This window comes from Polyodon spathula, chromosome 36, assembly GCF_017654505.1.
Source record: "Polyodon spathula isolate WHYD16114869_AA chromosome 36, ASM1765450v1, whole genome shotgun sequence".
Taxonomy (NCBI): domain Eukaryota; kingdom Metazoa; phylum Chordata; class Actinopteri; order Acipenseriformes; family Polyodontidae; genus Polyodon; species Polyodon spathula.
The window spans coordinates 2,636,291-2,651,560 of NC_054569.1; the positions used below are offsets into that span (position 1 = coordinate 2,636,291).

Consider the following 15,270-nt stretch of genomic DNA (forward strand, 5'->3'; position numbering starts at 1 on the left):
GATTCAGTAGCCTTTACATCAATTACCCTATCTGGGAAACAAATCTGCTCTATAGCAGTTTGTGACAGATGCTGATAGATGATATTAAGATGAAAAGCATTACCGTTTTAACAGCACCGTTTACTGCAACGCATCAGCTGTGCAGGAGGCAAATTGGGTTCTGCTCTGTTCTGATAAATCCCTTGGTAAAGCTACCATTCATCAAGTATTTGCATTGCTTCATTCACACACACATGTACATAAATATACATATATATCTAGAACATAAGGGGGAAGCGATAACAAAAACAGGGCAGATAGAATGCCTATATATCTTTAATAAAAGTACATCACAAAGAATTGCATTTGTCAAATAACAAGGTGCAATAAGCTTGTAACATTAGTGCGCAGCACTCACAAAAGCATCAGTGGAAGTAAATGACTGGGAATTACAGTGGTGTAGTATTTAAGCCCTCTTCATAATCCCCATCTGCATACCTTTTAAAGTTATGGATGCAAGACTTGATGCTTCTCTCGCTGGCAATAAAGCTGAGCCTGGATTATTGAAAACTCAATCACTCCTTCTGCATTTCAGATTGCAAGATTCGTTGCTCATCTGCCATTGGACGTTCATGGCAACATAATTCCATTAAGAAGGTTTGCTGTGCTCTACGGAATTTAAAAGTTTATTAAAATAAACTAAAACTAAAAAAAAAAAAAAAAAAGATATGAATGTAACATTCATATTACATACCAAGGGTGTAAAATAAACCAAAGCATGCTCATACTGAGTCCTCATAACTAGATAAAAGAAAAGAGCACTGTGTGAATATAAGTACCTCTACTCCACCTTTCCCTTGTCAAAAATGTTAAACATACCGAAACATTGGGAAGTTTGCTCTTTTGAGCATATATATATATATATATATATATATATATATATATATATATATATATATATATATATATATATATATATATATATATATAAGGGCTCATCATGTAGTGTGACTGACACAATCAGCCCATAATAGACCCTTATCAATGTACGTAATTAGTCTTAAATCGACATTACTGACACCCATATGCAGTTCAGCACTTAATACCCCTCTGCCCATATGGTATATCAATGCAGTACACACTTTATCAGAGAAGTAGTCTCACCATTGAACTTTTAAACATTTCTGTGAGACAGACAGCCAGTCAGTCACACAGTAATCACAGGCACATGGAATACAGGCACAGCCTCCTGGTACGAAACAGCGAAGAAGAATCTTTCTGCCATCTGCTTGGTAATCTCCTTGTTATTACTTATTCCAGTCTAATTGCAGATTCCGGGCCACATTAACGAAGCTTTCGCTCCACTGAAAAGTCGTTAATGCTTGAAATGGATGTGGGTTCATGCAGGAGCTCTTGAATTCAAAAAACCTTCCTTGGACATAGTCAGGCTTATGTATTGGTTTACAAACTGCCCACCCCATTGAATCAGGTATACAAAAAAATGTGCTTGTAACCTGAATTGATATGTAGCGGTGAGAGAGAGAAAAAAAAACAGTTTCAAATAACAACCATCTACAAATAAAACACGTGTCACCTGGAAAATTATTATTCACTGCCCACGCTGAGGTCATTCATTTCTTCTCCGCTAAATCAGCAGTGGGCCCTCACTGATTTCTTTTCCCTTTTTTACAGAATTTGAGGGACACCTATTGAGACTTGAATTTCAAAGAGAGCAGTTATTTTATGCCATTTCGTCTTTTCAACAAATCATTTCCAGCAGGCATTTTCAACAGAAACAAAGACAGCTGCGTGTTATGCTTTCATTAGTTTCCGTGCCAGAGTCACTCTGTTCCTAATTACACCGTTAACTGGACAGTCTAAATGCAGCAATCAGTGCTCTTATTGTGCTTAATAACACTGAGCCCTTCCTGTCGGGTGTAGTAAGGTAGTAGCAAATAATAATAGCAGCTCTTTGCAGTGCGTAGAGGCAGGATCTGATAGGTACAAAGTGATTCAATTTTAGTGATAAACGGAGTGCTTATACCCTCATCTCAAACTGTAAATTAAAATTACATGCATTCATTTCAGGACGTTTCAGACAAAGGCAGCACAGTGCTGCAAACTTGTTATTTGCCAAGAATTCTGCGGATGATGTCATGGTTATGTCAGAATAGAATGTTGTGGGATCAGCCAACGCTATGGAACAAATGCTGCTCGGAAACAAAGGGAAGCAAGGTCATCTTTAAACTGGGAACTTTGGAACCTCTTGGAATGAAGATTCTATTGTGACATAATCATGACATCATCCACAGAATAGCCCAAAGGCTATTATTTTTTTCTTCTTCTTTTACAATTCTCAGTTTTAAATTCCTTATACTTTAAACAGGGGTGCCCCCAAACCAAAAAGTTTGAGACCCTCTGGACTATTCCATCAGAATGTTCCATTCCCACTTCCTGGCAAGCCAGTAACGCGTCTCTAGACACTGACAGACACACATTGCTCAGCGTGGGGTACCCAGTGAAGTGTGCAGGATATTAGGATTGACAGGACCTACGATAGTGTGCTGTTAATAAGCCGCGAGCTTTCAAGATAGGTACAGTGTAGTACTTCCCATTGTAGCTGGCAGGTGAAGCGTTACATTAATTTAGTTTAAATTAACTGCGTTTTATTTTAACTTATTGTTTCTGTCAAAACGACAAAGTGAAAGGAGTGCAAATAGGGGGGTTGAATCGTCTGCATTTCATTTAGAAATCACCTGAATACACACGCTAGGGAAAGCGTTGAGGTGAGGAACATTTATAAGGTTTATTAATGCAGTTGCTGCTGTCAGTTTCCATTATCTCTTATGAAACAGCAATTTTCCTGAAATATATAAGAAACATTTATATGTACTTACAATTTTTTTTTTTTTTTTTTTTTTTTTTTTTTGACGCATCCGTTTGCTTACTGTATACTGAATAAGGATTAGTTTTGGCTCTGCTTTGTATGAATTAATAACAACATCCAGATTCAGTATGACTGCATGGCATGCAAGAACAGTTCCCAGACGCGGAATGTTACACACATGTGACTCATCATATTAAACTTGAGAACACCCCTATTGTAAGTAATTCCACTAAAACCAACTCCTGGTGGTTTCCAAGCACATGTTTTAAAGTGCGAAAGACCCCGGTTTCTGCATTGGCAAGCACTTTACTTGAAGAAATGAGAAGCATGTTCTGTATCACAAGATGATCACAAGGATGGTCTCTTACCACAACAGGGAATAACTGTGCCTGAATGCTGGGAGAAACACAAACATATCCTTCAGTCAGACCAGCAGGTCAGAGTGAGAACGGTGGGAAGCCAATAGAGAAGAACTCAAGTCTGTAGCTAAAGCTACCTGTTTAGGTAATACAGTAACATGTCCTGTTCTGTGGTACATTGTGAAAAAATAAATGCACGTCAACACACACCACGACACTGTATTTTATTGTAAAACTGAAGAGGAGTGAATACGGGCTTTGACCCGTTCTTAAACCGGTATGTTAAATGCTATTTGTTAAACTTGCGAAGTTCTTGTAAAAGATACAGTAGCAACATTTAAAATGAACTAAAAATGTACAATTAAAAACAATTTAACTCCGCTCACCGCTAGTGGTTGCGCAACTGTCACCACCGTATTACAGACAGCTCGCTCGCTTTCTTTAATGTAGGCTTTCTTTCCCTATAAAATGCAACAGACCGCTCTCTCTCTCTCTGATCACATGAGACTGCTGCTAGGGTTATATGGATTAAGTTATTTGACCTCAGCGCGTTGTCTCCAGGGATTACCAACCAAGTCCTTAATTGAGTTTATAAAATGACCTTGCCAGTGTTCCAAAGCAGCCCTCAGAAAAGCCGAAATATCCCCTTGACTAATGAATTTCCAAAAGCAGTATGTACAACGCTTCTTGAGTTGAAATCCTTTATTGCTCATGGTGTGCCAGTTATTACCAGCACACCGTCCGTGTCAATCAACGGTACCAGTCTAGGCTAAGCAGAATAGTACAGAATAGATATATTATTGTATAGAGTAAAATAAACAAAGAAATAAATAAATATCGTGTAGATATCCAACTAAAACTGACACGCAGAATGTGTGCTACAAAATACAAATAAGCAGGTAAACTTACGGGCAGGCAAGAACAGGCTTCACTCGGTGAAGAAGTTAGAATCAAACGGTTTGTTTGTTTGTTTTCAGAAAGCATACATTAGGTACACCCTGTGCTTAACATTGGGCGCTGGAAATGTGCCATTAGCTGCACTATTGGGGCTGTCAAATGATGTACTCTGTGGTTTACCTGTGAACAGGTAGCCCACTGAAAGCAAAGCATCAAAATTGCATAATTTCATTCAAGTACCGCAATTCTTCCAAGACCCTGAATTACCGGCACTGCGCTATTCAATACTCTATATTACATCATACGACATGTCGCCTACATTTAGTTTTAAATGTGAACAACACTAATGATGCACAAAATGTTACCTTGTTGAAGAAACAGGATCGTCATCCCTATGAGGATCACCCAACAGATCGGATTCTTCATGTCTGATATATTACAGAACAGTTTCAGGCAGTACGGGTCCCTGTGATGTTGCTGACGGTGAAGGTGATTTTAAAATCCACGAAGATGCCCAGCGAGACAGGCTGTTCCCGCTGATTATTCGCAATCGCACACACACACACTGACTGGGAAACAGCATCTACACACATGCAAGCTGCAGAATGTCCCTCCTTAAAGACCAAGCGATTGGTCTAACCTTATGAAAGACCTTTGCGATTGGCGTCCTGCGGCTTAAAAACTCGCTTTGCAAAATAAGTATAAATTACTAAAGAATGAGAACTGATGCGTTTATGAGTGACCTGCGTGCAATGCGTGCAGATTGCATTTTTAAATTGCTAACAACACGCTAATTAGTTAGCTTATGTTGTGTTTCATAATTGCCTAGCACAGTACGCTGTTCATTGGTTATTATACTACGTATTGAAAGTGTATACAAACTGGAAAGTCAACAATAGTTAACTAAACGTAGGGTTTATGTTTGTGCTCCTTATTTTAAACTCCCTTTACTGACTGTATTTAATGTGTGTAAAATGTGGCGTCACGCCCCCCCCCCCCCCCCCCCCCGGAAAATAGTCCCCCCGGATTATGACATCTAGTCCCCAGTGAAACTTTTTTTTTTTTGGGGGGGGGGGGGGGGGGAATTTTTTCTCCACAGAACATTCCCCGTCTTTTTTTAACAAAGTCTTTACAGGATATAACACCACGCTGTGCGCAGCAAGACTCCCAATCTGTTCGGAATGAAAGGTGAATTGTTGGCAATCCGTGCTTTGAGGTAGCTCTTGTATTTTTTTGTTTCATCTGCTTCCTTTCTTTCCTTAACCCGTGGAGGTCTGGTTTTAAACCCAGAACGTGCAGCAAACTGAGTTCCGATTACCCTTTAACCTTTGTTAGGGTCGGATCTGTATCATGTCCTTGTATAAAAAGCATGTGATGATAGCCAGCTGTAATTGTTAAAGGTGTTCTATAGGTCTGTTGTGTTGAGAGGTGAATTTAGTGTTATTGCATTGTGCATTTCAAATGTGCCCTCAGTACCTCTTCCATACTTCATAGTACTGACACACCTCCAGAAAGCTAAAAGAGGTGGCAGACTTGTGCACATATGTCAGACAAGATCATAATGCAGCCCATGACTCATCCACTGCTACTCCACGGGGTTATAAAACATAATTCCCACCTATTAACATGAATACATAACACTCTGCTGTGCCTGTGTTTGTAGAATGTGCCCCACAGCTATGTGCATTTATTAGTTCTCTGATTCTTTGAATTACATTTGAATTATGGGGCTGATATCCTTGTAGCATCTTTTAAAAATGCCAGATTATAAAGACCGTTGTAGCCACGGAACAAAGGACAAACTATTGAGACGCTCCCCCCTGCAGGGCACTGACACATTAATCTGAACAGAGTTCTGTTTGCTTAATAAACACCAATTCCAATAGATCACCGTTATTCCTGTGGGGTTCCACTTCTTTATGAATGCGTCAGCATGAAAGTGTATTGAAAAATACATTTTGAAATGCATTGATGACAGGGCAGTTTTACTTTCCAGCAGGTGAAGACTTATTTCTTTAGGTTCACGATTCACAGTCTTTTTGCCTCTGTACTTTGTAAGTTATTTCACTTATGAAGAACTTTTCCAAATCCCCCTCTTCACAGGAGCAAACATGCTCAGCAGAAACTGATCGAGGAATAAAAAGCAATAGATTATGGTAAGATACAGCTGCGATATTGGAGCTATACTTAACTCAGCCCCTATAGATTATAACCCTCTCATCAGCTGCTCTGCCAGATAAACAGTCCTGTATCCTTCACTCCCATTGCTCAACTGACACTCAGGTTTATTCTCCTGGAGCTATGCTAAGCCTAATAACAGCTTAGTACATAGTGAGCAGTGCAGTCTCGCCTCATCCCCTTAACACTCCCAATTATATAATAACCTCCACCTGCTGAAGTGCCAAGTGCGGCCCACGCAATAAAAACATTTTAAAAGAGGAAAAATAACCAAAATGCTTTTTAGCTGCCTCTAGTAGATCCGCACTTGAGATCTGCATTTAAAAAAAGAAATCTGTCGGTTGCTTATCGCCCCCATTATTTGTATTCTTTTGACGTGCTGTCACAAAAGTATTTATCAGCTGTTGGTACTGAATGTGTGCATAAAAAAAGCTGGCTTGAGTTTTGATCACATCGAATAAAATGAGTGGCAGTGGGGTTTCAGGCTAGTGCAATATGTAAAAGATTATAACGTGTTTTGGTGAGCATGTCAAAAAATAAAACATAACAAGACAGCTACACAATACGACATCTCATTCAGTGACACACACTGGATTTTAAAATATGCTTTAAACTCCTCTCACAGGGTATGCCAGTACTGGTGGAGAGTTGTGTATGTACTGTATTATTCATTTAACATACTCATAATGAACTGACTGAAGCCCTCGTCCCATTGTAGGTGTCATGGGAACTTTCATTTTAGTTTTGCTTCCCTCTTGCTTTTCTATGATGTTGGCAGTCGATCTGCCTGGTTCTTTTCACAAGCACTCCAGTGATGTTCAGAAGATGCTCTGCTAGTGGCCTGCCATAGATACTGTACATGTAACTTAGGTTAGATCAGGCAATGTGTCTTTATAGAAGGATAAGCCAGCGCCATCTAGTGATCTGACACTGACTCGACTTTCTTTTCGTTGGCAATGCATATGACCCTGATCTAGATTATGATTGAGATCTATCGCCACGCAAACTGAAGATCCGGCCCTAAAGCAAGGTGAAAGCACGGTCACAGAAACCTGTCAAAAAATGCATTAATAATAATAATCAACATCTGAGTAATTGTACCAAAACTACTGAGAATGAGTGCAAGAGTCATGCAAAGGGATGTATAAAGAAATAAGAAATTCTATTTGAAGCTACTCGTATTTCATTTCTTACCTGTTTAATACGCTTTTAGTTAATAAATAGGAAATCTCTTATAAAAGGGGACCAATAGTAATGTTAATCAAGCAAACCTCGTCCTAAGTCATCATGCCCAAATGGAGTATTTTCCATGTGGATAGGATGTTAAAGGATGTCCCTGGGCAATCAGCACCCTCTCCGACAACAGCTGGTGTTCCTTGGAGTACTCCCATCCGAACCACAGCCAGCCAGCCTCAGGCCACCAGCAACCGTCGTGTTTACTGTAACTGGCACAGCACTTCTGCTTTCAGATGAAGATAAGGGAAGGAATATTGTGCCTGGGAATATAATCTGAATAATAGATGTAAGAGCTGTCCTCATAAATATCAAAAACAGAACCACAGCATTTAATAAATATTTGAAATGCCCTTGGGTGCATGACAAATGTGACTGGCTGGGGACTGATGCATTTGATTCTTGATTTGTATGGTGTTTAATACCATGATGCGATTACACATTTATAAAGCATATATCTCTAATAATGTGTTCTGTGTCTCAAGTTATAGAAGTAGGATAAGCCATGACGGGCAGTGAAGAGCTTCTAGTGATTTGGGACAGCTGTGCTGTATAGAAGACCTGGAGCAGTTAGCTGTTAGTTAGCTGGGGCATAAAAACACAAGCACTGTGCAAACTCATAAAAACACAAGCACCGTGCAAACTCATAAAAACACAAGCACCGTGCAAACTCATAAAAACACAAGCACCGTGCAAACTCATAAAAACACAAGCACCGTGCAAACTCATAAAAACACAAGCACCGTGCAAACTCATAAAAACACAAGCACCGTGCAAACTCATAAAAACACAAGCACCGTGCAAACTCATAAAAACACAAGCACTGTCTACACTCATAAAAACACAAGCACTGCATACTTATAAAAACATAAGCACTGTGCAAACTCATAACAAGACAGTTTTACACAGGCTGAAATGCCAATTTAAAAAATGTGTTTTTAGGTATCTTTCAAAAATATCCACTTTCTTTGAATGCTTAATTATCTGTGGAAGAGCATTCAATAACTTAGTTGCATAACAACAGAAAGCCTTATCTCCCATAGTCCGGAGCCTGGTTTCTGGGACTCTTAAGAGCCCAGCATCAGCAGATGGCAGGTTTCGCACAGGAGTATATTCAATTAACCTATCAGGGATTTAACTTGGTGTCAAACCACTCAAGGTCTTATATGTTAAGAGTAATATTTTAAAATCAATCCTGAACTTAACCGGTAGCCAATGCAGGGATGCCAAACAGGTGTTTTATGGTCAAATGATTTAGATCTAGTTAGGACTCGAGCAGCTGAATGCTGAACATACTGTAGCCAATTGAGAGAATGTTTTGAGGCACCAGCAAGCAAGTTATTGCAGTAATCAAGTGAAGAGGAATCAAAGGCATGTACTAGTCTCTCCACATCAGATAGACAGAGAGAATAGGTCTTAAGCGGGCTGTGTTACACAGGTGAAAGAAACACACCTTGGTAACGTTTCGAACATGCGCTTCGAAAGTTAGACGAGGATCAAAGATAAGCCCGAGATTTCTCATTTCAGAACTCGCTTTAATTTTAATCCCATCAATAACCAAGCTGAAGCTCCCCACATTACTCAACTGATAAGGAGAACCAAGCAGTAAAACCTCTGTCTTATTACAATTCAGCTGCAAGAAATTCTGTTGCGTCCATAATTAAATTTCCGCCAAGCAGTGTGAAAGTACAGAAACAGTTAAATCTTAGTGTCATCTGCATAAGAGTGAAAACTAACTCCATGAGTTATCTGGCCAAGTGGTAGCATATAGATATTAACGAACGCAGACCCCAGGATAGAACCCTGTGGGACACCTATGGGAACCGGGCTGGAACTGGACGAATAACCCCCCATCGAAACAAATTAATAAGAATATCACTTTTGACTGTGTCAAATACGGCACTAAATTCCACCAGTACCAAGATGGATAATGCTCCAGAATTCACAGCCATGAACAGATGATTTACCGTCTTTACAAGAGCGGGTTCTATATATAGAGAGATCTAAATCCTGACTGAAGAGGGTTATAAAGATTATGTTGCACTAGGTGATAACATAATCGATTAGCCACTATACATTTCAATATTTTAGCCAGAAACGGCAGATTAGATATGGGCCTATAATTACATAACATTTCTGGGTCTAAGGGAGGTTTTTCCAACAATGGCTGTGACTGCTGCAGATTTAAACGCAATTATTGGCGCCACCTGCTGTAAAGACTCGTTATTGAAATGGAATTGCTGCAGGGGCTCGAGGAGTTTAATTAAAAACCAAAATGATTTTATTTTATTATCATGGCCCCCTGAAATCCTTAAATATGTCCTGTAATCTGTATGTCTATGTCAGTCTGCCTGCTTGTCATCATTGAGAAGTGTAATAGTCAAAATACAGTAGAAAACAAATGAACTTTAATAGTTAACACTGGAGCCTTACTGCCCTCTGTTGGTAGCCAATGGGTAGTGCTTTTTTATTAACCCTATAGTCAAAAAGTGTATTGGAATAAAACAAGCTATATATATATATATATATATATATATATATATATATATATATATATATATATATATATATATATATATATATATATTACAATTACAGTTACAATATAAATACAAAGATTACTGTGCAAGCTCTTAAATTGTGTTTATTTATGGTTTGGTATTTGGGGCATAAGAAACTGCACAGACCAGTGAATGAAGATTGCTCTTAGTGGGCATTATTTAATATTAAAAGCATAGTGAGTTTTGTTAATGCAAAACTTCACAACTTTCTTACCAGCAAGTGGTTCAGCGTCTTTTCTAACTTTTTCTTGCTTCACCATTCATCCATATAACACCATTCGCTCCCTCGACAGTCAGCGCTGCTGCGATCAATAAAGCTGATTAGAAGAATGTCTGGTTCGCGTGATGAATAGCAGCATGCAATGATTGAGAGAGATAGAGAGAGAGAGAGATAGAGAGAGAGGGAGGGAGGAGAGAGAGGGAGAGAGGAGAGAGAGAGAGAGGAGAGAGAGAGAGAGAGAGAGAGAGAGAGAGAGAGAGAGAGAGAGAGAGAGAGAGGAGAGAAGGAGAAGGGAGAGAGAGAGGGAGAGGGGTAGCAAGACAGAGGGAGAGAGAGGGAGGGGGAGAGAGAGGGAGAGGGGGGAAGGAGGGGGGAAAGCAAGAGAAAGATTGAGAGTAAGACCCACTTCATCCTCCACTGTGAGAGACACAGAGAGCTGAGAGAGATACTCCCTCAGGCTGACAGACAGAATAGAGGGATTTCTGCTCCAGTCAAGAGGAGAAAATGCAGGGCTTTCTGGGTGAGAGGAGAGATGGGTGCATGACAAGTGACAGTGGCTGGGGACTGACGCATTCACCTCCTGGTTTGTATGGTGTTTCATACAAACGGTGAGTGCACGGCATCGATCGATACTGACAATAAACCAAACTGTATAATGCAGGCAGGAAACCAGAGTAACACTTTAAAATAATGGCTGCAAATTCATAATTAATTCTGACTGAACACCCACTTTCCTTTGTAGCAAATTATGTTGCTCACAAGGCTGTGGATGAATGAACGCTTCTCACAACCCCCTGGTGGGTATGAATTAGTGAAGAATAAACAGTGACGTCATTAGGAACGGACGGAGGGGAAAAGGAGAACCTGAATGTTCTGAAATCATGATGAATTAACAGGGCTGAATTCAAAACGAATGACTTCAGAACTCAGAGGAAGTGCATGACATATGCAGGTGTTACTCCTGTGGGATTCAGATGGCATTCATTATGAATTTTCTGCCATTATTTCAAAATATCACCATTGTAAGACCTTAACCCAAGAACCAAAGAAGCAATACTTCTACACGTCAATGAAAAATTTAAACATGCATTTCCAGCTGAAAAAAAAAATCATTCAAATCAGATTTCTACCACTTTAATTTTAGTTATTTTGCAGCAACCTGATTCGTAATTAGGATTTGAACTTTTGCGTTTTTATTTTCAAAATCTCTACCTCCCTTTAAATGTTAATTAGCAGTTGTTAAGCTGCATCCTAATAAATAGAAAACTACTAATTAAAGACGGTTTAAATATTTATTTTCTACAAATGAAGGAGAGTCTAAATGCTGGACTTGCTATCAATGTAACACTCAGTACTGCATATTTTATGCTGAAAAGAAAATCTGTAAGGACAACTCTGTTAAATGATTGAAAATACTAAAGGCACAACGATAAACTAGGCGACTGCAAGAATGAAATGCAATTAGGATCAGAGGTGAGCAATGAATGCAATTTGTCATGCCTGTTTGAAATACAAATTTAGCCGGAATTAATGAGAGAATCAGACTCAGCGAGGATACGAAGGTAAAACACAAGTGACATTGTTTTGTAATTAACAGCTTTTTCAGAGTTTAATTAGGCAACAGAATCAGCTCAAAATAAATTTAAAGGGATGTCATGTGATCAAAAATAAAATCTGAAAACTTCAAGCCCTTCTTATAATATACTAACACATGTTTTAGTACAAAATCCACTTGTCTGTCGGTGTTGAGGAACATACAAGGAATGAGGAGACAGCACTCCTAAAACCATCAGAGACGCCCCTGAGGCATATATAAAGATATGAAGCGGTCACAGCCTGCAAATACTTTTGTATGGGTTAATAACAGACATGACAAATAGTTCAAGTGCAAGAAAACTCTCAGTGGTTTTGAAACTAATACCCAGACCAGCGTTGGGGTTAATTCCTGCTTTTCAATTTCGAATCCTTTTTAAAATCAATGCCCAATTCTTTCGAAAGAATATGGAATTGATATGTTAGAGGCATAATAATTATGGTGATTGTCCAACTGTTTTCATTTGAAGTCAATTTAATTGACTAACAAACAGTGACTTCATTTAATTAATTTGCTGCCCCTTGCTGTGAGCTCATTTTAACATGAAACTGCTAATTGCAATTTTGATCAATGGTGTGTTGGAATTAAAAGGGAATTGGAATTGGGAATTCATTTCAAAAGGCATCAGAATTGAAAAACAAGAATTGACCCATGACCCTGACCCACATGGTGTTAGGTTGAGACCAGCGATTCACGTATGACTAGTTTCAAACCCAGGCCTCCAGGGGTAAGCAGTATGAAATGCTAGAGAATTCTATCTCTTCTTTCCAGCTCTCTGAATTATGCACCTTGGAAAGCTAAAGAAAGCAGTATATCTGAGACTACAGCCGTCTGCCCCATTCGGAGGCTGCACCTCTCTTCTAGTCCATTTAAAGAATTCTCTTTAATCAGCATTTTAAAGCTCATATTTTAGTGGTGTCCTACTGAGCTCTCTGCACAAAATCAGTAAATAAATACGAACTCAATCCTGCGGGACAGCAGTTCTGAATCACTGAGGGGAAAAGTGGCCTTACCAGTATATTCCATTATTTATCATACAACCATAAAATATTACCCACATTTCTTAATTTGCTGGTTGTTGTTGCCTCCCCCTTGAACGTTATTCCAAAGTGATTTGACCGTATCCCATACGGTTTCAATTGCAAAGCCTCTTTTAAAGCACAGTTACTGGATCACATCTTCAAATGCACAGCAAAGTGGAATAAAGCACAGTGAAAGTACATTAAGGCATAGGTAAGCATTGTAAAGAATAGTGAGATATTGTACACTATGTCATTGTCTGTGATTTTGAGTAGCTGTAAAGTTATGTGGCATTTATGGTGATCCTGTGGAAGCAACACATTGTTTTAGTTTCTTTTTAGTTTTCATGGTTTAATTGAATAACAAAGGTGACTGTCACAGTATAGCAAATAAGATTTGACAGGGCTTTAGTACTGCAGAAGAGGTGCATGTAAATTACAGTAAGCTCATGTCTTTGTATAGGTTCCACGGTCATTACAAGAGCCAACAAGCTATTTTTTTTTAATTTTATTTTGTTGTCCCTGCAGCAGCATTGTCTTCAGACCTCTTCTCTGCAAAGCCATTAGACCGTATGTTAGTAATCTTCATAAGAGATGAAACAAGGAGGAACTCGTCTTTGATGATTACCACGTAGCTCCTTTATTCCCTGCAGTCATTTCTGAGCAAATGCCAGCATCTCCCACAATGGCATCTTTTGTTCTTCTGGGATTATGACCATTACTTCCAGATTAATGGAGTGGGCTTCTGGGTATTGAGGCCCCCCCCCCCCCTTCAAAGCTTCTGGAAAATTCAGATACAAAACAAAGAAGAAACAGGAGGTGAAAGGTCTCGATGATTCCAGATGGAGTCACTGAGCTTCTACTTCTAAATAACTAAAAGTCACATGATCCCCAAGCTACCAGGTTAAACAACATACCAAGTCAAATCCTTCATTCAAGAGTTACTCACAGCTGGATTTGAGAAGATTAACATGCAATCAAAGACCAATATAAAACTATAAAGACATTGCATATATGATCCATGCAGTTTGCTGTTTAATATTAATATATAGTTTCAGCTATAGGGTCTTTATCAATTCACAGTGCACAGAAGAAGCTACCAGCCCAAAACATTGCATTTTCCACAGGTTACGCAGCACTGTATAGTTTGAAAGGTCTGTTGTTTTTGTTAATTCTTTTTTAATACAATATTCAGTCTTACGTTTTAAACAGATCATTTCTCAGCCTGGTTTTATTCAGACAACGCAAGATGTATCGGTTTGTCTTTGAAGTTATTGATGGTTTCTAGCGTGTTCTAACCTGGAGCAACTCCTTTTTATATATTCTCCAGTTAGTTGTCCATTGTGACCTTTACAAGCTGCTGCGTTATTGCCTGCAATGTGATTTGCTCTGTTTGGTGAATGTCAACTAGAAATGGTGTTATTAATCACTGCTGTGCCTAATGAAGTATTCCTGGGAGCTGTGCTGGTCTTCAGTTATATATCTAATATTCAAGTTTAAACAAAGCTTCACCAAAATATAATCTTAAAGACAAGCACGAATCCTAAGGGTGATTAACCCGATAACACTTTTCATTAAGGGCTGATGTAAGTATAGGCGCTGTGCATATAATTGCAGATGCAAAATTCAAATTGCATTGCAGTCAGGCAATTATTTTGCACTGCACCCTATGTAAGCTTAAGAGCAACGCAAATTACTCAACACGCAGAAATAATGATCAGCATTTATAGTAACGAGGGACTCAACGAGTGCATCAGTCTATTTAGCGGCTGCACTTGCAGCCCAGAGGTTACACAGTTAGGAGTGCAGAGAGCAGTAAGCGCTGCGTGACATTTGTGGAGCACGAAAATACAAAAGAAAAGGATCCGAGAGTTTACAGCTGAGGTCACTCAGCATGAAAGAAAGTTGTTTGGAAAAGCCTCAGCCATCAGTCTTGCTAGTATCAATTTAGTAACAAGTTACAGAGAACTTAATGTGTATTTTTTTGCACAATATAACCCTAACCCCTTGCCCCCGCCCACCCACCCGAACCTGATAAAATGGTGTGCTTGCATATATCTTGCAAAGTTTTCCAAATTAAATGCATTGTAATTATGTGAAGTACAGATGCATTTACTACTATGTAAATACACTGTGATTAGACACTTAATGTAAAGTGTTACAATTAACCCTATTTCACATAATGCACTACATTAAACAAAGCATATATCCATGACACATGTAATTGTAATTTGTTACGTTATAGGTACAGTGTCTGACTGGCTTGAATATATGGCATCCATACACCGTTGTCCATATATAATATATATATATATATATATATATATATATATATATATATAT

At 38.9% G+C, this 15,270-nt stretch overlaps 1 protein-coding gene across 1 annotated transcript in view; it reads right to left on the minus strand.

The window, feature by feature from the left end:
- Positions 1-4,912, minus strand: part of ntm (neurotrimin) — a 188,397-nt gene extending 183,485 nt beyond the window's left edge. Inside the window, exon 1 of the mRNA XM_041234795.1 lies at positions 4,488-4,912. Within this exon, the coding sequence (XP_041090729.1) occupies positions 4,488-4,548 (61 nt within the window). The 5' untranslated portion in view covers positions 4,549-4,912. The remainder of the gene's footprint in view (positions 1-4,487) is intronic.
- Between the last annotated feature and the right edge of the window lie 10,358 nt (positions 4,913-15,270).